Raw genomic sequence first — 24,264 nt, 5'->3', positions numbered from 1 at the left:
CCCCCTCCTTTCCTGATTCTCAGGGGTGTCTCTGCGTTGAAGGGAAGATGCAATGCACTTGCCTAGTCAATGCTGGACTGTGTAGCTAGCAGAACAATAGCAAACACTGTGAATTTTGTGCATTGAGTTATTGCGAGTACAGCCAATGCAGCGTGAGCTGGATTCATGGCTGTAACATCTTACATCTTGGGAATTGTAGTCCCCTCTGTGCCTAAATTGATAGAAGCATGTGGGGTGGTGGGAGAGGACTGAAAAAGTCCTGTCAGGGATGTTCATTTATGGGCTGGGGGAAAATAGCTTGATGTGCATTAAAGAGAAGTATCTGGTCAAGTCCTCATTCTTCTGTCAAGGAACAGTCTTCTCTTTCTCCCTTGGACCTCTGAAGGGACAATATCTCAGAAAAGGAACTATTAGACTTAAATTGACTGCCTTGATCTTCACGTCTTCCTGAGAGAAATGTTCCCACTTGTATCTCCCTGCCAAAGAAGAAGTCTTGACTACTTCCTGAGCAGGTGAGCATCCAGGGATCATAATTAATTGGGTCAGGAAAGCTTACCTGACTCAAGGACACACAGCAAGTGAACAGTTATTTCTAACTACATTTCCGTGTGGTCAATAACCTATGAGGTGGCTGATACTCTTTTATAAGAGATGGTCTGTCTCTCCAACAATGTCCCAAGATAAGACCTCATCTTCATTTTTTTTTAAGTATCCTCCCAGTAAATAATATTATGTTCCAAACACAGGAGAGTTAAAGAAGAAAAAACCCTATTTACTAGCCAACTCCCTGAGGACTCTTATGATCCTCAATGAGTAATTGAAGGAGGGAGTTCTACAGAGGAGGGATGGTGCTATGCACTTGAAAAGTAGCCATCCTCTGGAGGAAAAGAATGGAATCCATAATCATGACTCACTTCTGGATCTTGACTGGCTTGTCCGGCTTCTCATTGTACGGAATGACAAGGTCAACAGCAGACTCCGGCTTTTGGAGGAGAATTCCCAACTTGATCTTAATTTCCTTGGCCCTGAAAGGAAAGATGTACAAGATGCACCATATAAGCATTAAGTTCTAAAAAAGAGGTTTCTTTCTTTGTCAGAGAAACAAAAATAAGCAAAACGCCATTTCATTACTGCGGCAGAAAGAGTACTGATGTGAAAATTGGGATACCTGAGATCTACTAACATTTATCAAGTTCTTATTATGTCTCTGGATAATATGCATTTAAATATTAATTATTGTTTTATGCATATACTTTCATGTTACATATGGCAGATACTATAGTATTATTCCCATTTCCCATTAGATGAAGAAACCAATGAGAGAGAATTCACATAACTTGCTTAAAATAAGCCAGACAGTATGTGATAGGGATGGGGACTTGACCCCAAGCTGTCTGATTTTTGAGTCCAAAGGTGGAACTCACTGAATTGCTTACCAGTCTTCTGAGAGCTCTGGTCCCAGCTCTGCCATTAATTAGAAATGTAACATTTGAAAAAAATAATCACATTTCATTGCCAGACCTCAGTTCTCTCATCTGTAAAATGACAGATTAAATCTAGATGTTTCCTTCAGCCCTTCCCAGCTATAATATTAAATTATTCTGATTGATGCTTACTTCTCTAAAAAGTGTTCTACATTTATATGGATTTGATTTTTTTTTTTTTCCAATCTATTACCCATTGTTTCCACAATGGCTCTTGTCATGTTTTACAGGCAATAAGTCTTCATAGGATGAGTATTAGTTACCAGTGGACTGACTAGAGCAGCATTATACTATTCCTTTCTATCTTTAATATTTTAGTGAATAGATGTGGTCAGAATTCCAAGCGCTTCTATGTCCTAGGATTCAACTGTTTCATGATCAGTATCAAAACTAACCTCCTGAGTTACCCATTATTTCATCACGAGTCTGACTTCAAAGAGCATCAAGCAAATCTTAAGCATTAATCCATAAAACCAGCCATTACATATTGAGAGACCCAAAATGCTGTCCTTTCACTGTCACCTTGGCACTTCATATATGATTTAAGATAGAGTTAGAAATTCCCTTGAGACTCAGCAGGTCAAGGATCTAACATTATCACCACAATGGCTCAGGTCACTGCTGTTGAGCTGGTTTGATACCTGGCCTGGGAACTTCTACATGCCTCAGGCATAGCCAGAAAGAAATAAAAGAGAGAAAGAGAGAGAGACTGGGTTTACCATATCACATTATAGTTACTGACTTATGTATCTGTTTTCTAAGCTGGATATAACACTTTGCAGGTAGAAATTGAGTCTTAAATACATTTTAACTCCTGTGTATAGCACAATGCTTAGCGGTATAGACCATTCAAAAATATGTGCCAAAGTGAATTAAAAATATCTTGATTTTGTTCCTCAAAAAACTGCTCACAATTATCTCCTAGTCAATGCTGATCATCACCAAAGCCTTTGAGCTGTAATGAGATGATGATGTGTAGTGGCCAGAGAGGTTTTTGTTACTATAAATACACTTTCCTCACCCGTTCACACAGAGACAGTAGTGAGACATTTTAAATAAATAAAATGCATGATATTAACAATTATGGATATTAGGGAGAGAAATTTACAGAAATATACTCTATAACTTGAAAAAACATAAATATTGCATCATAGATACCTTTAGTATAGAAAGAGTATTTTGAAATATTGATTTAGAACGAGTCACCTCCACAATGTTATTTCCTTTTCATTTTTCTTCCTGCTTCTTTTTTTTCCCCAGGACCCTGTCTCCTGCTAAGCCAACTTGGATACCACACTACCGCAGATCAAGCTCAGCTGAGTACAATGTTATGGCTGAAACTGAGAAAGTTCTGCTGAGGGAGCTTACGCAAAACATGAGAATAAGAATCTCCATTGTGGCTCAGCAGGTTAAGACCCCAACTAGTATCCATTAGAATGCAGGTTCGATCCCTGACCTCACTCAGTGGGTTAAGGATCCAGCATTGCCAAGAGCTGCTGTGGCTGTGGCATAGGCCTGCAGCTCCAGCTCCCATTCGACCCCTAGCCTGGGAACTTCCATATGGCATGAGTGCAGCCCCAAAACAACAGGAAAAAAAATGAGAATAAGGGTCACCTTGATTTTAGGCTCTGCAAGTTGATTAAACTATCTAATGTTTGGTTTAGAAGCCTAAAAATTGGGAGTGATAAAATAGTACATACCCATAGAATTTTGGGGGATAATTAAATATGCCAATGCATGTGTGTCACTTAGAACATCATTTGGCATATAATACTTATTCTAAGTTCTTCAAATTTAGTTCTAACTGCATAATTGTTTTTTTTTCTAGCCAAACTCAAGCCACGTTCCCTAGCTTTGAGTACCAAATTAAAATATACAAACATTTCCCACATGTTACTAAGAATTAATACACCCATTACCTCTCATATACTACCTCTGAAGACAAGAATTGCCAATTTTATATTTATTTGAATTATGTAGAAAACAGTATGTAGGGGGGAAGCCTGCAATACATATGGCTGCCCTCTGCTGGCTACTATGCAGTACTACAGCCAGAAACACCAGGTTCAGCTTTTCCATCAGAAACCAATATCCTATCCAGACCTGCATGAAGCAACTTTTTCCATTTCAACCTTGACCCAGTAGTTCACTCACCAATATTAAAATATTATTTAATGAATATTTATCATTTTCTTTGTTTTCAGTTGGGCTTTTTTTTAGATTTTTGTTTCACTTCTTCCACCCCCCTCCAATATCTGTTTCTTTATTTTTCTCTTTTGCTCCACTTGAACTATTTGCTTCTGTAAAAATCAGGAGAGATATTTGTGTTTGATTGCCTCCAAAAGAGTAAATTGGATACAAAGAGGTCATCAGAGTGAATGAGTTCAGCATTTTAAAAATTCATTTATTTACTCCTTGGTCATGTTTACTATGTCCTCAGTAAATGGTTTGGTCCTTGCCCGCAAGGTGCATATAGCCTATTGCAGCCTCAAACTCTTGTAAACAATCACAAGCAACTGTTCACAAAGGAGATGCCCAGAGAGCAGCAGAGCACTGGTGGAGGATGCCAGTGTCCACAAGTGTGAGTCAAAGGGGGCTTCTCAGAGGAGAGAAAGGTGGAATGGCAGTTAGCTAGCTGGACAAGAAAGGGCTAAAGCTTCCAGGTAGGAAGAGGAGAATAGTCATATCATTTGAAGGGGTGCAAAAGTTCCTCTGTATTGCTGAATGTAAAGTTTGATTGAGGAGAGCAGAAAGCCATGTCAGATGAAGACTGCTCCCTCTGCCTCCCTTCCTTTTGGAGGGTTAGATGATGGAAGAACCTCTGCAGACTACACAGCTTCAGCAAATTTCATATGAAAACAAAAAGGAGTTAAAACTATTGAAAGGTGCCTTTGAGGGCTGTCTCTAGATGAACATGTGGCATCCTGTCTTACAAATCTGTTTCAAATTTTTCTTTGCAAACTCTTTCAGGATGGATTTTCTCATAAAAACAGTCTATAAATGGTGGTTACATTCTCTGAGGTGTCCCACAAAAGTCTTTTAAAACCAGAATGAATCAGAAACCTAGTATAATTCATCTATATCAGTATTCAAATTGTCTTCTTGCAGGATAATCTAGAAATCAACTGCCATTTATAACACTGTCTACAAAAAAAAAAAAAATTACATTCCACTTCCTCAAAGTAGAGAAACATCCCAGAACATCAGGTTACTCTTTTCCTCATACTTGCCCCGGGAATGTAAGGGAGAGAGGAAATGCAGTGCTTCAGAAAATACTTTTTTCTATGGTTTTAGAATAGGTTCAAATGTAGGACAAATGTAGGATGTTAAAATGTCACAGAGTAATGTATAAGTCAAGAAGTCAAGAAGCCCATTTGGTTGAATTAGGAGTTTGAGAGAATACAGGGAACGAATAATATTATTGTCTCTCTCCTTACAAAACAGTTTAAAAGCTGAAGAGCTGACCTATACTGAAGTCGAAACCACTTGAAACAGCTTACTCTTTGTGTAGGAATAACTGGTGGTAATACTTTTGTTTTTCTCCTTAAAGGTTCCCAGAATACTCTTTCATCTTCCCACCCCAACTCTTCCTCCCGACCATAATGACACATACAAATATGGGAATGAAAAAAACCCAAATGGAAAATCAAAAAAAAAAAAAAAAAAAAAACCTCAAACCTACAATTTTATTTTCCCTTTTACAAATAAACTTGAATGTATCTGATATTCATTTAATGTCAAAAACAACCCTATCCAGAGATGAAATCTTTCTGATGTAGTTATGATTTCAACTCAGTCCTTGCCTCTATTTGACCTCCCACCAGGCAGTTTTCCTGGCTATGTGACACTAATGCTTATTAACAAGAAATGATTCTTATCTCCTCTTGTCCCACCCCCAACCTTGTTTTCCTCTGGTTTTACAAAGAAAAACTTGTTTTGAAATAAAATCATTGGAAATGCCTCGCTGAAATTTTGATTAAGGGTTCAGAGGAAGATAATCCTTTCATTAGATGACTCACGTTAGTGATTTCAAGCTGAAAAGGGTTTGAATAATTGTCTGGTGGTGCAATTTAAAATCTGTGCCCTGAGAGGGTATGCTTTCAAAAAGCCCTGGGCCACCTCGGTCCTTTTGGCTAATTGGTGAATTGAGTCAAAGTTATTATTTGAGGTGAACAAAGGTGGGAAACAGTACAAGCAATCACTAAAACAAAAACAGCAGATTTTTTAAAAAATACAATTATATTCAAGTAAAATGTACCAATAACCAAGTCTGTATAAAGTCCAGTGCTTAGGTGTTTCAAGGGTTACAAGGGTTACATGTGCCTCAGAGACACATGGAATAAAGGAAAATTAAGTCACATACATGGAAACTATGTTAGATATTTTTCTAGTCATTGATAAAAGTGGAAAGGAAATATTAATAAAAGAACATAGACCCTCACCTCAAGGAGCTCAGATGCGATAACACGAAGACAGTATAATAGGAGACGTGCTCTGACAGTTGCCTCTACTATAGGCTCAGAACCCTCTTTATTTTTCTTTTTTTTTTTTTTTTTTTTGTCTTTTTGCCATTTCTTGGGCTGCTCCCCGTGGTACATGGAGGTTCCTAGGCTAGGGGTCGAATCAGAGCTGTAGCCATCAGCCTACGCCAGAGCCACAGCAACGCGGGATCCGAGCCGCATCTGCGACCTACACCACAGCTCACAGCAACGCCAGATCCTTAAACCACTGAGCAAGGCCAGGGATCGAACCCACAACCTCATGGTTCCTAGTCAGATTCGTTAGTCACTGCACCATGATGGGAACTCCAGAACCCTCTTTATTTTTCCCTCACAGCCCTTGTCAATTTGCATTTTTCTCTGTGTATTTATTTGAATACTGTCTGTCTCTCCCATTAGAATGTCAGGTCCCCAAGAGCAAGATCACTATCTATTTTTCTCACAACTCCCATCTCATCACTTAGCCCAGGGCCTGGCACTTGACAGGCACGCAATAAAGATGTACTATATAAACTGATGAAACGGTAAATGAATGAAGGAATTGACTTGCGAGGTTGTCTAAAACTGCATTTTGAAGTGAGTGGGTGAAATATTGGTGTGTAGCACAAAATAAGTCATCAAGGACTAGGGTGTCTCTGATTTGGTTAACTGGGGGAGAGGTAAAGCCATTAAATGACTACAAGGATTCTAAAGTAACTGAATTCAGTTTCTGTCTGTTAGAGAAGTTGGAAATGGACAAGGGAGTTTCAAACTGCGTATGCTCATTCAGACCCTTATACCAGAGAGGTCATACTCTGATGAGAAGAGGCAGGGAGGGCAATCACAATCATTAACAGTCTGACCAGAGCCCATTAAGAGACCATAAATTATGAAGACTCAAAAGAAACAGAAGTAGCCCTGAGGCACAGACTAGTACTGTGGTTGGACATATGCTGGGAAGAGTCAAGAAGGAAGACAGGGAGTTCCCACCGTGGCTCAGTGGTTAACGAATCCCACTAGGAACCATGAGGTTGCAGGTTCGATCCCTGGCCTTGCTCAGTGGGTTAATGATCTGGTGTTGCCGTGAGCTGTGGTGTAGGTCGCAGACGTGACTCGGATCTGGCGCTGCTGTGGCTCTGGGCTAGGCCAGCGGCTATAGCTGCAATTCAACCCCTCGCCTGGGAACCTCCATGTGCCTCGGGAGCGGCCCAAGAAATGGCAAAAAGACAAAAAAAAAAAAAAAAAAAAGGAAGGAAGGAAGGAAGACAGGATGGAGAAAACTTGGCAAGTGTAAGACAGGAGTTTTACAATGCATCTCCAAAAGAGAGGTCCCAACATATGCCATGTCCAGGATAAGCCAATTTAAATTCAATCCAACTTAAATCTGTGTTACTGACGCCCGCTCCTGACTGTGGGAAGGTGAATCAGTGAGAGGAAAAAAAAAAAAAAAAAAGGCGCATCTCAGTTCCCATTGCTTCCTTCTAAAAAAACACCACAAAGCTTGTTTCTACAGGAGCAAAAAAGACATGCCCTTTCTTGGCTCCAAAAAATGGAATAAATTGCCGTTAAGGATAAATAAAAGTTCCTAAAACGCTTGTTAGAAACAAGACTGGCAGCTGGATTTGCAAAGCAGAGGAAGAAATGAACTCCTCTGAGTTCCCGCTTGCAGCCGAGATGCAAGTCACGTAGACAGAACCCCAGCAGAGGCTGATGAAGGGCAGCGAGCCCAGAGGGCGTGTGTTCACTGTGCTGGACCCATCTGAAGAGATTCATTTTGTTGAAGACTGAAAAGGCCTTCTTGTTGGCTGCTCGTTGAAAACTTGAAATCAAGAGACTTTGTAGCTGATAGATGGTTCATGAGACACAGGAGTTTAAAAGTGCTCTTGAAAACCCTTCATGGAATATAAAGAAACATCCGTGGAAAACCAGGTCAATTCTAGAACTGAAATTCTCAACTCCCCAGGTTCCTCCAAACGTCCTCCACAAAATCAAGGTTGACCCTCAAGTGCAGGGAGAGGGCAGTGCCTGGTCATTTTGGTGGAGAGAGAATGTATGAGTTTGGCATCTACCATTTTCCTGAATTAACCTGCTTTCTCTTTTTAAACAGAAGAAAACCAACTTTTGCTTCAGCAAAAAGTGAGAGTACTTTGTTAATGCTTAGTGATACCATCTTAAAGTTTGTATTTTTTTTTTTAACCTGACATATATTATTATGTGATACATTATGGAAAAGGACTCCAATTTTAGTTAATATAAAATACTTGCTGGTGGTCCAACTGATAAGATGAAGACAATGCTAAAGAATACATGGTTTTATTATTATTTACGTATTAGGATATAACTCCAGAAATGACAACTCTGTTTCCAAACGACAATTGGGTCATTCCTTGGTCATGCTTTAGGTTTTCACTTATATGAGCCGTTAATTACATAACAAGCCATGTCAGAGTTCCCATAGTGGCTCAGCAGTAACACACCTGACTAGTATCCCTGGGGATATGGGTTCGATCCCTAGCCTCGCTCAGTGGGTTAAGGATCCAGCATTGCTGTGAGCTGTGGTGTTAGGTCACAGATGCAGCTCAGGTCCTACATTGCTGTGGCTGTGGCATAGCCTGGCAGCTGCAGCTCCGATTCGACCCCTGGCCTGAGAACTTCCATATGCCAGAGATGTGGCCCTAAAGACAAAACAAAACAAACAAAAACACAAAAACACAGCCATGTCAAACTATAAGACGGCTGAAAAAGTGGAATTGACAATGTTGGTTAGGTTAGTTGTAAATGTGTGCATAGACGGAAACTTTGTCTATTTATAAACTTCCAACTCTTGGTATTTTTAACCTCTCCTTTCAGTTAGTTGTCTTAATATTTCATTTTTAGGTTCATTTTAATGTTCAAGCTCTTACCTCAGCTGCCCCGATTAACCCATTATCAGGGCCCCTTCTAGGCAATCTGTAATAAAAGACTAGGGATTCTTTCCAAAAACTGACTGACTTTATTTCCACAGGATCGCTGTTGAGGTAGAAAAGACTGGCCTTCTTAGCTTCTCCTTTTGCTCACTTATTTATTCAACAAATTACAAGTATGTTTATTAAATGCTTGTCATGTTCCATAGACGATAACAGGCTTTGAAATTCCCAGTGAAACAAAAAGATAAGGTCCTCCTCTCGTGGAGTTTATGTTTCAGTTGGACAAGACAAACACAAAATAAGGAATACAGACAATGAAAGGAAAATGTTCAGCTGCTCGTCACTGCGACAGTACGACACTGCGTAAGAGTTAGAGTGTCAGCTCTTGGGTCAATGCCGATGGGGGTCAGCAGGCTTTTTAAAAAGGCCACGCTCCAGAGGTGGCTGCTGTAGGTGCCTCAGCTACCCTCATAACAGCATCACGAGAAGCTTTGCCAATTGGCAAAGCATGTGAGAAATGAGCTTCTACACACAGGTTTGTTCATTTAGGGAATGGACTCTCTCTAGTCACAATAATGATATTCAAGTCGTCTGTACTGGAGACACTAACGTAGAAACTCACACCCATTCCATAGAAAGGTTGTAAGAGGAGTTCCCGCCATGGCTCAGTGGTTAGCTAACCCGACAAGCAACCATGAGGTTGCGGGTTCTATCCCTGGCCTCGCTCAGTGGGTTAAGGATCCGGCATTGCTATGAGCTGTGGTGTAGGTCACGCACATGGCTCAGAACCCGCGTTGCTGTGGCTCTGGTGTAGGCCGGCAGCTACAGCTCCAATTGGACCCCTAGCCTGGGAACCTCCATATGCTGCCAGTGTGGCCCTAAAAAACAAAAAAAAAAAGAAAGGTTGTAAGAATGATGTAATTCGCTCTTCTGTCTTAGAGAAGGCACCAGTGGCTTGATCCTGAAGATTTCTTGTTGCCTGATCCCAGCTACAAAAGTATCAGAATCCCACCTGAGAACATTATCCTTAGAGTGAAAATTTCCTTCAAGCTATAGGCAGAGCACAAAGAATCAGTCCTTTATTGAATTACAGAACAAATTATATAAATATTTTGTGCCGGGTTCATAACTCTCTGCCTAAAAAAGTATGGCACAATTGGGTTTCATTGTATGTATGGTGGTCTTTCTCTCATAAACTGTTAGTGAAGTTGTGGAGAATTAACTAACCATCACCCACCACTAACCATTAATAGCTACAGTTATTTACCAAAAAGAACCTAAGAGTTCACATGACTAAATTGACTGAGGCTAGTTTTCAATAGCCACTTAAAAATCAAGGGAACCTTGTACAAGGTAAACAATGTCTCTTGGCCTCAGTTCCATAATCTGTAAAATGAAGGTAACATTAGCATCTGCTGGAAAAAGTCTCTGTGAGGCGCGCACAAGATGCTACGTGTAAAAGTTAGTGCAGTGCCTGGCAGGTGAATAGCATATGCCATACATGGTAACCATCAACAACGCTGTCATCATCATCACCACCATCACCATCTCACCTCTACTTAACAGCCATCCTATGTCACCCAGTACTACGGTTTGAAGCAGTTTCCCTTAACTACTGGAATATTAATTGTTGGTTGCATTAAGCTCATGTTCTCTCACTGGACGAGTGAGTTATGTGCCTTATACACTGCTTTCCTGATGAAATCCCAAAGATATATCAGTGAGACCATTAGAAAAAGTCAGAAGCAATTTCTGGCGACTTGAGACGAGACCAGATAAGGGAAGAGCTACATGGAAAAGCCAGAAAGGTATCGGGCTGCAAAGCATTGATGAAAAAAGAAAGTGAGGTCCTGTGGCAAAGTCTGTCTTTGCAGCACCTCTGTTTGTTCCCTGTCGGTTAAATGCAGATCGGATGTGGGCAGGTTTATAGAGCCTGGCCCTACCTGATGATGTATTCTCTTCCCCTGTACCTGCGGGAGAAACACAGTTTCCCCACATCCTTGCTACTTGCAAGGGGGGAAGACCATGTGAGTTCATTGGATGTTTACTTTAATCACATTATCCCTAAATCTAGAGGCAAGGACTCCACCTGTGGGTGAGAGGTCACCCCTTAGGGCACACAGGCAGAAAACAGGTGGTCTGTAGCAACTCTTAAAGGCAATGATAGCATATAAAATATTAATTTATTGAGGTGTTAATTCCTGTTTTCCTTTATAGTTTTTCCTCTTACTTTCAAGGTGGTAGGTAGGCATTTGCACTTTCTTACCTCTGAAGGAGATGTGTTATGAGGCCAGAAGCAGTTATTGGTTGAAGACAGTATCCCATTTCCCCCCTTTGTTTCCAAGACCCTGTACTAGCTGGGGAAATAAGCTGGCTTGTTCCCAAAGAGAAGGATGGCCTTTGGAGAGTGGTAAATGGAGAGGCAAGCAAACAGGTAATCCCTGAGACAAGGTCAGAGGACTGTGGTTTAGGGTTCTCCAACAAATCAACACCCTGCTCTCCCCTGCCACACCGACATTTGTGGGAGTCCAGGGAGGCGGCAGGACTATAGAGGAGGAGAGTTATGTGGTGGTACCCATATTTTACCCTTAGCCCCAAGCTCCCAGCTTCACCCAAGCTGATACCCAGACCCAAGCAAGTGTTCCCAGAATGACTTCAAAGCATGTGAAGCTTCAAACAAGAAACATATAAATAATGATGCGTCCATTAAAAATTGCTCAAAAGCCAGTCCCTAAAATGAAAAAAAGCTCCCCCATTTAAAAAAAAAAAGAAAAAAACAGGAAGTGTTCAGGAGAACTTACTAACCATATGGTGATGAAACCATGGAAAGAGTGAACTATACGTGACAAACTCTCCATTGCTGAAGAGAAGTCGTCAAGAAAAGACAACACCAGCTATTTTGGATAACGGCTAAGTCATCTGACATCTGGATCTGTCCAGACGATTTTGTAAGATAGTTTCCAGATCCCTAGTCCATTATTATAGTCATAAGCAACATGTTGAATTGTGTTCAATCTTTTCCTCGTGCTTGGCAGAGAAAATATCCTACTCCTAATTGTGGCAAAACTACTGGTTTTATATAACTGGAAGAGTTTACAAAGCCAGTAGGATACAGGTCAAAAAGGCTGTTCCTAGAGAGAAAGTAAAGTGGACCATTGAGCTCTTCCCCCAGAGAATCCAGCTAATCCCCAAACTAGGCAATTTTTCCTAAAAGGCAATAGGCTGGTTTAGCACAGTGATTAAGGGTGTGGATGTTGAAGCCAAACTGACCAGATTCATCTTACTACATGTGTGACTTTGGCAAGTTTCTAAACCCTACCTTGTCTCAGGTTTCTCATCTATATGATGGAGATAACAACGTTACCTGCCTCAAAGGTTTCTTATGAAGATGAAATGAGTTATTATATGTGAAGAATTTATATTAATGATGAGCATAGTGACAATGCAATTCATAAATGATAGAGTAGTATTATTATATTTACCTATAGAAAATCTAGTGCCAATGAAAGAAAAAATCTAGCTTATTTACAAAAAAAAAAAAAGACAACATATAACAGTGGGAAGAAACCTTAGGGAAGAAACCGCAATGACGGTAACATTTGCAATTGACTAAACCCTATGTTTGACTCGATCACTAATTTGCCAGGCAATTTTTTTTTTTTTTTTGGCTTTTTGCCATTTCTTGGGCCACTCCCACAGCATATGGAGGTTCCCAGGCTAGGGGTCGAATCAGAGCCATAGCCGCCAGCCTACGCCGGAGCCACAGCAACATGGGATCCAAGCCGCATTTGCAACCTACACCACAGTTCACAGCAATGCCGGCTCCTTAACCCACTGAGCAAGACCAGGGATCAAACCCACAACCTCGTGGTTCCTAGTCAGATTCGTTGACCACTGAGCCACGACAGGAACTCCATTGCCAGGCAATCTTGAGAAAAATTATTTGAGGTCTCTTGTCTTCAGTAAAAGACAAGAAAAGAGAGCAGAAGGAAGGAAAGAAGGAAACAAGTTTAGAGAAATCCTTTAAAATTTTCTTAAGCTATTATACACTAAGGTTTCAAGATTATCACACTCAACATCTTTAGGATATGAATGAGAAAGTGAGGATCTGAGATGCACGATGACTTGTGAATGGTGCCATGGATTCCCTTTCTATCCCAACCTCCCATTTTTATTTGTAATTACAATATGCTCCTTCTCATAATTTATAAACTTTCTGATTCACATTAAAAGGTCTTCTTCATTCCCGAAAGCTAACCTGTCACAAACATCCTTTCTTCCTGTTCTAAAAGTGACTTTTCTTCTCCATATCTAAATTTAGCACTTTTCTCCAGGCCCAAATTACTGGGACAGCCCATGTTACCATTTCCTTCATTCTGTTTTAAAATAGCCTACACTCACTATCAGACTACAATTTCCCGCTTGCTTGTAATGGCTCTCTATTATTTACCGGAAAGATTCCCAAACGTGAACGTGCACCCTCATCACCAGGACATCTGGTTAAAACACAGATTTCTCAGCCCCATCCCAGAGTGTCTCATTCAAGAGGTCTGAAGTGCAACCAGAGAGTTTATACTCATGCTTTTGAGAATCACTGATCACCTGTATCAATCTCAAAGACCACTTTCCTGCTCCAGTGTCTTCTGTGTCTAGCTTTATTTCCTTGACTCACCACAACTCCTTGTATACCTAGTCCCATTGGCCTCCTTCTCATCCCTGAGCACACACACTATCTCTGCCTCCCTCCACTCACACATTTAAAATTCTTCTAATGCTCCAGTTCCCAAACCATGTCACTTTCCCCCTAAAACTTCTGTAACTACTCCAGCCTAAACTTCTTTCTCTCTTCTCTAACATAAAATCACCAACCGGAGGCATATTTAAGGGACCTCACAGAGCTTTTAGTTTACCCTCCCCTTATGTAAAAGTAGCAAAACTGAGGTTTGTATAAATTAAAATATTTTTCAAAAATTTCATAAGGTCTTATTCTTAGATCCTTAATAAATACAGACCAAGAGATAGACTGTTTTTCTTCTGCTCAACTTATGGACACAGCACGTTTTCACTAATTACCCTAGTTTCTCATGAATGTATATATGAATTCCATGTGTATGTATTTCCAGTAAGATAGCAAGCCCCTTTAGGGTGGGTACCAAATTTTACTTCCTTGGTCTTCCAAAACGTATTGAAAATAAATAAATATTTTCAATTTGCTTTAACTTGTAGGATGGTACAGAGGATAAAAGTACAGATCTATACTGCTTTAGTTTATATCCCAACTCTTATTTACCAATTGAGTGACTTTGGGCAAGTTATTTAAATTATAAGCTTCCATTTTTCTATGTAAAATAGTGATAATAGAGTACCTACCATATCATGTTATGGAGCTAAATATGTTAAGGCATTAAAGTATTTAGAAGAGCACCTGGGACATAGTAAATATTCTACAAATGGTATCTATTATTATTACCATGCTACTGTATTTGTCCTACTACCCTATCACAGTATCTTACACATGGGTGTTGGATAAATCTTTATTGAATGAATAGAATGGAATAGATCTCAACAAAGATCTTTTTGACTGACATGTAAGATAAGCGCCTTTCAGATGTTCTCCACCTTGAAATAGTGCAATTAATTCTGAAAATGGAGAGAATATTCATTTTTGGAGAACACTACTAAAGAGTGGCAAAGAAAGCAAATTGGGAGACCTCTGCTGCTGCCTAGCATAGCTCAGAGTTACATTGTAATATCGTCTGCCTTGTGCTGCTATTTTAAAATGAAAAAAAAAAAAAATAGTATTGTTTTTTCCCAAACACTGGCTATTCCCTACCCAAGGATTCCCGTGGAAATTGAGCTACTTCCCATGCTTTTACAGCCTATCTCTGAAAGTCATTACTTAGAAAAGGTTATTAGGGGTAAGGAAACAGACAGTGGAGGGACAAGACAGTAGAAGTCTTTTTTTTTTCTTTGACCTTCAATTCCCCGCCTTATTCAAAATTTTGTTGGCAGGATTTCTGGACTTTTGGTAATTCAGTTTGGGAGCCAGATAATGAGCAGTGGGAAAATGGTCTTCAAGTGGAGGAAGTCTGAGTTTTATGATTTATTTTGAGTTCCAAAAGTGGAGGGGTCAGAAGGCATTCCCACGAGAGTTTCTCTGAATACTGGCTGACCCACAGCGTTTGAACATCCCCATGTGGTTCTGCTTTAAATTATAAAGAGGGACTTTCTCGAATGAAGGCTTCTAGTTGTACATGGACGCTAGCTGTTTTATATCTTAGAAAAGAAGGAAATAAAAAGGGTAATAAAAGGTATTGGAGGAATTCCCGTCATGGCACAGTGGAAACAAATCTGACTAGGAACCTTGAGGTTGCAGTTTTGATCGTTGGCCTCCCTCAGAGCTGTGGTGTAAGTCACAGACGCAGGGCTCAGATCTGATGTTGCTATGGCTGTGGGGTAGGTTGGCAGCTGTAGCTCCAACTGGACCCCTAGCCTGGGAACCTCCATAAGCCACAGGTACAGCCCTAAAATAAATAAATAAATAAATAAATAAATAAATAAATAAAAATAATAAATAAATAAATAAATAAATAAAAATAATAAATAAATAAAGGTTTTTGGAGAAGAAGGGAGGGAAAGAAGAATAAGTAAAAGGTACCTAAACCTTAATCAATGTTAACATATCATACATCACTTAATAAAACTACAGTTCCCAGCACCTAGAGTGTCTTCTCCCAAAGAATTTAGGTAGTAGATACAATTTATTACCTCAAATATCAGAACACTTGGTCAAGCTTTATCTTTGCCAAATTATTAAAATTATTTGTTATGCAAAAAAAAAAATGACTAACAATGAGGAGAAAGAGGACTGTTACTTGTCTGAAGCATAGAATTCTATTTCAAATCACTTCTTCTCTCCCTCCCTGAAAATATTATTACAATACTTTATTATTCTCAAAATCTGTATTTTCAAGAAATGAAGTTTCCTGATGTCTCAGTGGATTAAGGATCTGGCATTGTCCCTGTTATGGCTCTGGTTATATATGTGGTGTGGGTTCAATCCCTAACCCAGGAACTTCCATGTGTCATGGGCACAGAAAAAAAAAAAATGGGAATTACCTATTTAAGAGGTCATAAATTCACTTCCTATTTATCCGCTTGTCAGACTCAAATAGAGCAACCACTGTTTGTCAGGAAGTCTACTAGATAGCATAGGGAGTGCTTTACAAAATCAGTAAGAGATTGTTTCAGAACTTCAAATAGCTCCAGTTTTATAAAGAAGATATGTAAAGTCATCCCTCAGTACCCATGGAAAATTGGTTCCAGGACCACCCCCCCCCCTGCCTTGTGGATATCCAAATACATGAATGCTCAAATACTGAGCAATCTTCAACCAAAAGGACCAGAAACTTTCAAAAAGATATCCTACTCCAGAAGACAAAGAGGAGGCCACATGAAGAGGTAGGAGGGGTGATTACTTGATATAAGCAACCCCATACCTCCCAGGTGGGAAGCCCCACAGACTGGAAAGTAACTGGTTCACAGAGACACACCTACAGGAGTGAGAGTTCTGAGCCCCACATGTGGGGATCTGGCACTGGGAGAAAGAGCCCCTGGAGCATCTGGCGTTGAAGGACAGTGGGGCTTGTGCCCAGGAGCTCCACGGGACAGGGGAAAAGGAGACCCCATTCTTAAAAGATACACACAGGGAGTTCCTATCGTGGTGCAGTGGTTAACAAATCCGACTAGGAACCATGAGGTTGTGGGTTCGGTCCCTGCCCTTGCTCAGTGGGTTAACGATCCAGTGTTGCCATGAGCTGTGGTATAGGTTGCAGATGCAGCTCGGATCCCGCGTTGCTGTGGCTCTAGCTGTAGGCCAGTGGCTACAGCTCCGATTCGACCCTTAGCCTGGGAACCTCCATATGCCATGGGAGTGGCCCAAGAAATAGCTAAAAAGACAAAAAAAAAAAAAAAAGATACACACAGAATTTCATGTGCACTGGGTCCCAGGGCAAAGCAAAGTCTCCGTAGGAATCTGGGTCAAACCTGACTGCAGTTCTTGGAAGACCTCCTGGGAAACAGGGGTGAATGTGGCTTGTTGTGGGGAAAGGACATTGGAAGCAAAGCTCTCAGGAATATTCAGCAGCCTGCCTTTCTCTGGAGGTGGCCATTTTGGGAAAATCTGGCCCCACCCAGAAGCCCCAGGCCAAACAATAATCAGGTGGGATCACAGCCCCGCCCATCAGTACACAGGGTGCCTAAAGACTCCCCAGGAATACAACCACCTCTAATCTCACCCAGAGACAAAGCCCCACCCACCAGAGGGATAGGAATCAGCTCCACCTACCAGTGGGCAGGCATCAGTCCTTCCCAACAAGAAGTCTACAGCAAACCCCTGTACTAACTTCAGCCACAAGGGGGCAGACACCAGAAGTAAGAGAGGCTACAACTCTATTACCTGTAAAAAGGTCACCACACCAAAAACCTATAAAAATGAAAAGACAGAGAACTATAACTCAGATGAGGGAGAAAGAAAAAACCCCCAAAAATCAGCTAAGTGATCAGCAGAATCTCAGCCTCCATGAAAAAGACTTTAGACTGTTGATGCTGAAGATGACACACGACATTGGAATAAACTGGAGGCAAAGATGGATAACTTACAGGAAACACTGAGCAAAGAGATACAAGATATAAAACTTACACAAGAAGAGATGCAAAGTACAATAACTGAAATAAAAAATTCACTAGAAGCAGCCAACAGCAGAATACAGGAGGCAGAAGAATGAATAAGCAAGGTGGAGGACAGATTAGTGGAAATTATGGATGTGGAACAGAAAAGAGAAAAAAGATTGAAAACAAATGAAGAGAGTCTCAGAGAACTCTTGGGCAACGTTAAATGCACCAATTCCATATTATAGGAGTGCCAGAAGGAGAAGAGAGAGAGAAGGGAACAGAAAAATTATTCAAAGAGATAATAGACAAATACTTCCCTCACATGGGAAAGGAACCACTCATTCAAATCCAGGAAGCACAATGAGTACCACATAAAATGAACCCAAGGAGGAACACCCCAAGACACGTATTAATCAAACTGACCAAAATTAAAGACAAAGAGAAAATCTTGAAAGCAGCTAGGGAAAAGAAACAAAAAACATACAAGGAAACCCCAATAAAGTTATTGGTATATTTTTCAGCAGAAACTGCAGGCCAGAAGGGGGTGGCACGATATACTTAACACGATGAAAGGAAAAAACCCCCAACCAAGATTACTTTACCCAGCAAGGCTCTCATTCAGATTTGAAGGAGAAAGCAAAACCTTCACAGATAAGCAAAAGCTAAGAGAATTCAGCAACACTAAACCAGCTTTACAACAAATACTAATGGAACTTCTCTAGGTAGAAAAGGAAAAGCTGCAACAGGAAACAAAAATACCACAAATGACAAGGCTCACCAGTAAAGGTATATATATAGTAAAGATATGAAATCATCCATGCACAATTATGCCACCAAAATCAGAAATCATGAGAAGAGGAGTGTACGAATGCAGGACACTGGAGATGCACTTGCAATTAAGAGACCAACAACTTAAAACAATCTCATATATATAGACTCTTATACTAAATCCATGAATGCTCAAGTCTTTTAGATAAAATGCTATAGTATTTGCATATAACCTACACATATCCCCATTTAAATCATCTCTAGATACTTATATTACCTAATACAATGTATATGCCATGTAAATAGTTGTAAATACCATGTAAATATTAGAAAAATAGTTGCCAGCATGGAGCAAATCTAAGTGTTTTGGAGATTTCTGGATTTTTTTTTCCCCCGAATACTTCTGATCCCTGGTTGTTCAAATCTGCACAAGCCTCAGATACATACATAGTCTTATTGGGATGGAATTAAGGTATGGGGGAAATGAGTCCCAAGTTTGAAATTGGCACAGCAGGAGTTCTCATTGTGGCTCCATGGCAACGAACCTGACTAGCATCCATGGGAATGTGGGTTTGATCCCTCACCTCGCTCAGTGGGATAAGGATCCAGCCTTGCCGTGAGCTGTGCTGTAGGTCACACATGTGGCTTGGGTCCTGTGCTGCTGTGGCTGTGGCATAGGCCAGCAGCTGTAACTCCGATTTGACCCCTAGCCTGGGAACTTCCATTTGCCACATATGCAGCCCTTAAAAAGAAAAAAAAGAAAAGAAAAAAAGAACATCAGAACACCAGAACTCAGGCACATGGGGTGTATTATCTGACCCTGGGCCAGGCATTTAACTTATCTGTGCTTCCTTACTGGTAAAATAGTAATGTTAATAACCTCTTCCTTGCAGAGTTAGGATATGAATTAAATTAGACACTGTCAAATACCCAACCAAAGTTGAATCTGAGGAAAGTAGGGGAAGAAGTGATAAAAAGTACAAGATGAAAATTTTCCGTGAGGGTTCAAGGGATGTAGAGCTTAGTTTCTCCCTGAGAGAAAAAAGGGAGAGGTTCTCAGAGGGGTAGCGATGTGGGATGTGCAATTTGGCTGGAATCCTGTGTGCCAGAGGAGGAGAGAGAATGATGTGGATGCTCTCCTCTTGTCTTTCTCCAGTTCCCCAGCAATCTTTCCCAAACCTTAATATGGAAGTCTCGATCGTCCTAATATGTTTTCTAAAAATTTCAAAGACGTTTTCAAGGTTCAGGCATATGTCACAGGGTCATAATCCTGGAAATTTCTCTCCATTATTTTTAGAGCATTCCTTCTTTTTTTTTTCTCCCAGCAAGCAATGAATTCTGCCCTGTGGCACTCACACATAGAGACTTGGATTTCTCCCAGTTGTGTGGTTCCTGGGTTAGGGGTTACTAAATTGGAAATCTGGACTCAGGGTGGGGATAGGTCCAGAAACCAAGCAGATGGTTATCTAGCCACCGAAATGCAAGAAAGATGCCAAAGAGCCATCTTTGAGCTGAGCTCTCTCCTCTGGACTGAAGACACAGCAATCCTAGAGAAATGCAAATATAATTTTCTGTATTGCAGATGCAAGTCAGAGCCAATACAAGACCATCAACTATAAAATGCAACAAGAGAAAAAAGACCTGAGAACTTGGGGAAGCAGGGCCAGAGAGGGTGCCTGGGATATCCCATGGAAGAAAAGAAGGGAAGAACAATGTCTTCTATAGGAAAAATATCTAGATAAACCCTTGAGACATAGACTACCATCTAAATATTCACTTAAGATGACAGAAGAACGGTCTGCAAGGCACAGACACAGGCACAGAAGGAGAAAGGGCAGTGAGTCACAGACAGAAGTTACATTCCCACATGTCCCTCAGTGGAAGGCTAAATAGTAGCCCTCCAAAATGTCCACATCCTAATTCTTAGGACATGTGGGATTTTGCTGATAAAGTTAAGGATTTTTAGGTGGAGAGATTACCCTGGATTATTGGGGTGGACCCAATGTAATCACAAGGGTCCTTGAGGGAAGAAGGCAAGAGGGCAGAGTCTGAAAGTTATGTGCCAGAGGAAGCAGAGTGAGAGGTAATAGAAGATACTACACTACTGGCTTTAAAGATCAAGGATGGGACCATGAGCCAGGGAATGTAAGTGGCTTCCAGACATTAGAAAAAGCAAGAAAATGACTTTTTCCCTAGACCCTCCAGGAAGAATGCCACCTATTTTAGACTTCTGTTCTCACAGAACTGTATGAGAATAAGTTGGCATTGTTTTAAGCCACTAAACTTCTGGCAGTTGTTACAGCAGCATATAGAGAATAAATACACCCTCTCCTAGCTTCTGTTTTTCAGAGTTGATTCACTACAGAAAAGAGACAAGGCAGTCAGACTGTTTTCTTTTCTGCATTCTATTTTCTATTTTTAGTTAGCATTAATTCTTTTCTCCTTTCCTAATGCTCTGTATTTCAACATTTAGTTATCTAAATGTCCTCCCTGGACCAGCTATTTTTTCTAGTTTTGCACCTTCTCCCTTAGCCCCCAAAGCTCAAACCAGACACAGTGTCCTACAGGCTTAATTTTTATGGCATAGCTATCTAGGAGTTATTCCCCAAAGTTACAGTTGGGTTTTTCTCTAATTGAATTAATTTAGTAACTATAAAACTGTCAAGAAAGTCAAGATAAGCTGTTCTGACTTGCCATCATCTAAGAATTCCTAAAGGAGAAGATCAGAGTTCAGAGGAATAAACTCATTACATACTCCTAAAAAGAACATCCCTGGCAAGCAACCAAATTCTGCCAATAGTCCTTATTCCATCAACCCCCCAGGCTCAGAAGGATTACCTTTGATCCCCCTTCCCTCTTGCTTCCTGTCATCTAGTTGTCTCATTTGCTTTCTAATGTTCTTTGTAATGGGCCCTTCCTTTTGAGTCTCATTTACATACTTCCTATTAAGCTCTGTAGGGAGATGAAAGTAGTTTTGGATGCTTTCCAGTCCTCTGTTCTGGCTCCAATCTTAACACTTGGCTACATCTCCCAACATGAAGATAACTAAGAAACATCACACACTTAGAGAAAGTGCACGTTCCCCAGCTGATAGTCATTCAACACATATAATCATAACCTTATTTAGGATCATAACAATCCTGAGGGAGGTGTAAATGTTCTCCCCATCTTGTAGATGAGAGAACTTGTCACAGAAAATCTAGGGGATCTGTCCAAAATCATCCAGTAAATGAGAGTGGTAGGAGTCCCAACCCAATCTCACATCAGCTCCCGAGCCCTTAATTACTATGAGATAGCCCCTCTTTCATGCTGTTCCAATGTTGTAATTGACAGCTATAAGCATCTGGTAATTAAAAATGTTTAAATCATCTTTTTTCTTAAAGACTACAGGTTGTTTCCTAATCAAAACCTTTTGAAAGATGTTGTCTATGGGTTAAGAAAAAATATTTCAAAAGTGAAGACAGCCAAAATTCATAAATTAAAGTTCATCAGATAAAATAAAATGAAGGTGGTATGTAAATCCAGAGACTTTAAATTACCTCCAACTCTAGCTATGTAGTCTTGGACAAGCTACCAAACAGTTTGGACCTTTTTTGTTTGTTTGTTTTAGTTCCCTGGCTAGAGATTGAATCAGAGCTGCAGCTGCAGGCTTACGCCACAACCTCCTCGATCTACACCACAGCTTGCAGTAATGCCAGAATTTTTACTCATTGAGAGAGGACAGGAATCAAACCCACATCCTCATGAACACTATGTCAGGTTCTTAACCGCCTGAGCTACAGAGGGAATTCCAGTTGGACCTGTTTCCACATCTATTTTAAGAGAAGGAATTGGTTTGTGACCCTGATGCTATTCTCTCTCTCTGTGATTCTAAGCTGGTCATATTAGAAAAGGAGGGGGGGAGGGAAATCCCATCTTATCTTAAAGGACAGAATCTATGAATTTAAGTCACCAGAACTTTATCGTGTGCATGTATGTGATCAAAATTGTGCTAGGCACTGAATTCTACGCTGTCAGAATTGTCTGTTGTCTTTGCTATTCTTGTCTTTTTTGTGCTCTTAATCCGGTATCCATTTAATAAAATATCTTCCATAAGTAGCTGATGAAACTTACATATTCCTTTCCCTCAGCTTCAGTCCAGCCATGTGCACTCAAATTTTGCATAATTGCAAACATTCAGAGCCTGTCTGAAGCATAGAGAGAAAGTTTAAACTATTCTTAGAGGATCTGGGAGATAAAAGAGGGCAATTTAAAAAATTTTTAAAGGCTTTTGGAACTGTCAAATTAGAATTTTCAGAAAATCCCAACTTAGAGAAGGTACTTTTCTTCACTCTTGCCAGCTGAAAGAGAAAGTGTAAAATTTAATCTTAAAAGGGAGAAAAATAATCCCGCATCTATCTGCATTCATCTATATGAAAAAAATTACTTCCTCCTAACAGGCTCAGACACTCTGTCTGCATGGATCCCTGATTACAACAACAAATCCATCTTTTTTTCCAGGTCATAAAAATTATCTGATGTGTGTGGGTGTGGTTGCACATATGCTTTGTGCATGCATGTGCGTGTGTTCAAGTGACATACATGTTCTGTTCTTGGGGATTCAGAAACAAAGTCCAGGACTCTGGAAGCTTGTCATCCAGAAAGCACCAGACTTTAGAGAGCAGTCTCTCCTGGGAAAGTCTTCAGTGTGACCTGCACTACTGACCTTGTCCCAAAGCACACAGGTCATTCAGTCCCACGCTCCTGTTGACCCAGGTGTCTGTTGTGAACTTAAAATACTTAAAATAAATTGCCAAAATACAACAAATTAGTTTGGTAATGAAACATCTTCATTCTTTCTAAACTTCCTGAATCCCCAAAGACAAGTCCCTCTTCGAAAAACAGATGGTCTGCACACACAAAAAAAAGTCAAAGAGTAGTAGCTTGACAAAAACAGCTCCACACATTTCACTCCCAGTAATGAGCACTTGCATAGTAGAGCACTTCACATTTTTCAAGTATTTTACTTCATGTTTTATCTCTTCCTCTGACCTTAAGCTGAGAGTTCTAACATTGCTCTAGAATGTAAACTTAGGATCTGAGGGATATTTTGTGCAGATGGGTTAGGTATTGTTTTGAGAGGTGTCTGGGGGAAGCAATTGGAAAAGAGAAAGAAAAAGAAGTAGAATATAAAACGACGGTAGCATTATCTGCTATTCATGAAGCCAAGGTGATTATCAGGTACCTACTGTGCAAAGCTGCATCTTTTCAACTCCAAAATATTTCCTTTGTGAAGGAGAAAAAAAAGTGTCAGGCCAAGTTATTTTATCTCAACATGGCAACTGATTACCATGCTTTGAAAGGAAATACCCTGTCTGGACTTTGCAGGAGCATGATGGTCAGGGTGAGTAAGCTCATAGTCGCATATGCATTAGCCATATCGGTGGTGCATGCAACTATGGTTAGGCTGGCCACACCTAGAGATTTTCTAGGAAAGATCCAATTTCTAATGCCCGGTCTAGAGGCAAGCTATAGGTCCTCATTCTAGTTGGAAATCACAGTCACTACACAGTACATATGTATACATGCGTGTTTGTCTGTCTGTTAGTCTGTCTGACATGGATTTATGTAGTCAGAAGCAGTCTTCATGTCACATCAAGAACTGTCTGTACTCCAAGATCTGCTCAACTGGTATATGAAAATTGGCTAGTTATGTAAAGGTGTAGAAACCTCAATTTGCCCTTCTTCTCCACTCTCAAGGATGGAAACTCTCACAGTTAAGTTGAAGGATGAGTCTCCTTCTTCCTTCTGGGCAGCATTCAGAAGGGCATAAGTGGGCCACTGTTTCTACTCTCTGGAGAAACACGTAAGGACTTAGTGTGAAAGAAGCTTAGGACACCACATCCACAAAGTTGGGGGTGTCTGTGTCCTTGGTTCACTTTTCCTCCATGCCCTCAAGGACCTTACGCTCTTAAA

The 24,264-nt window shown here is 40.4% G+C and overlaps 1 protein-coding gene across 2 annotated transcripts in view; it reads right to left on the bottom strand.

Annotated features, from left to right (window-relative positions):
• RGS5 (regulator of G protein signaling 5) overlaps positions 1–24,264 on the bottom strand; it is a 57,366-nt gene that overhangs the window by 24,288 nt on the left and 8,814 nt on the right. For both annotated transcript variants that reach the window (XR_014842865.1, NM_214356.1), the window contains 1 exon segment: positions 915–1,025. Coding sequence is in view for 1 of the 2 variants with exons in the window: in NM_214356.1 (NP_999521.1) it covers positions 915–1,025 (111 nt within the window). In the remaining variant the exon portion in view is untranslated.

This window comes from Sus scrofa, chromosome 4 (assembly GCF_054392235.1).
Source record: "Sus scrofa isolate SSC_HxYL_T2T_F1_AM1 chromosome 4, Sscrofa_HxYL_maternal_Yorkshire_Landrace_v2.0, whole genome shotgun sequence".
In the NCBI taxonomy this organism is placed as follows: domain Eukaryota; kingdom Metazoa; phylum Chordata; class Mammalia; order Artiodactyla; family Suidae; genus Sus; species Sus scrofa.
This window is presented reverse-complemented; position numbering and strand designations above follow the sequence as displayed.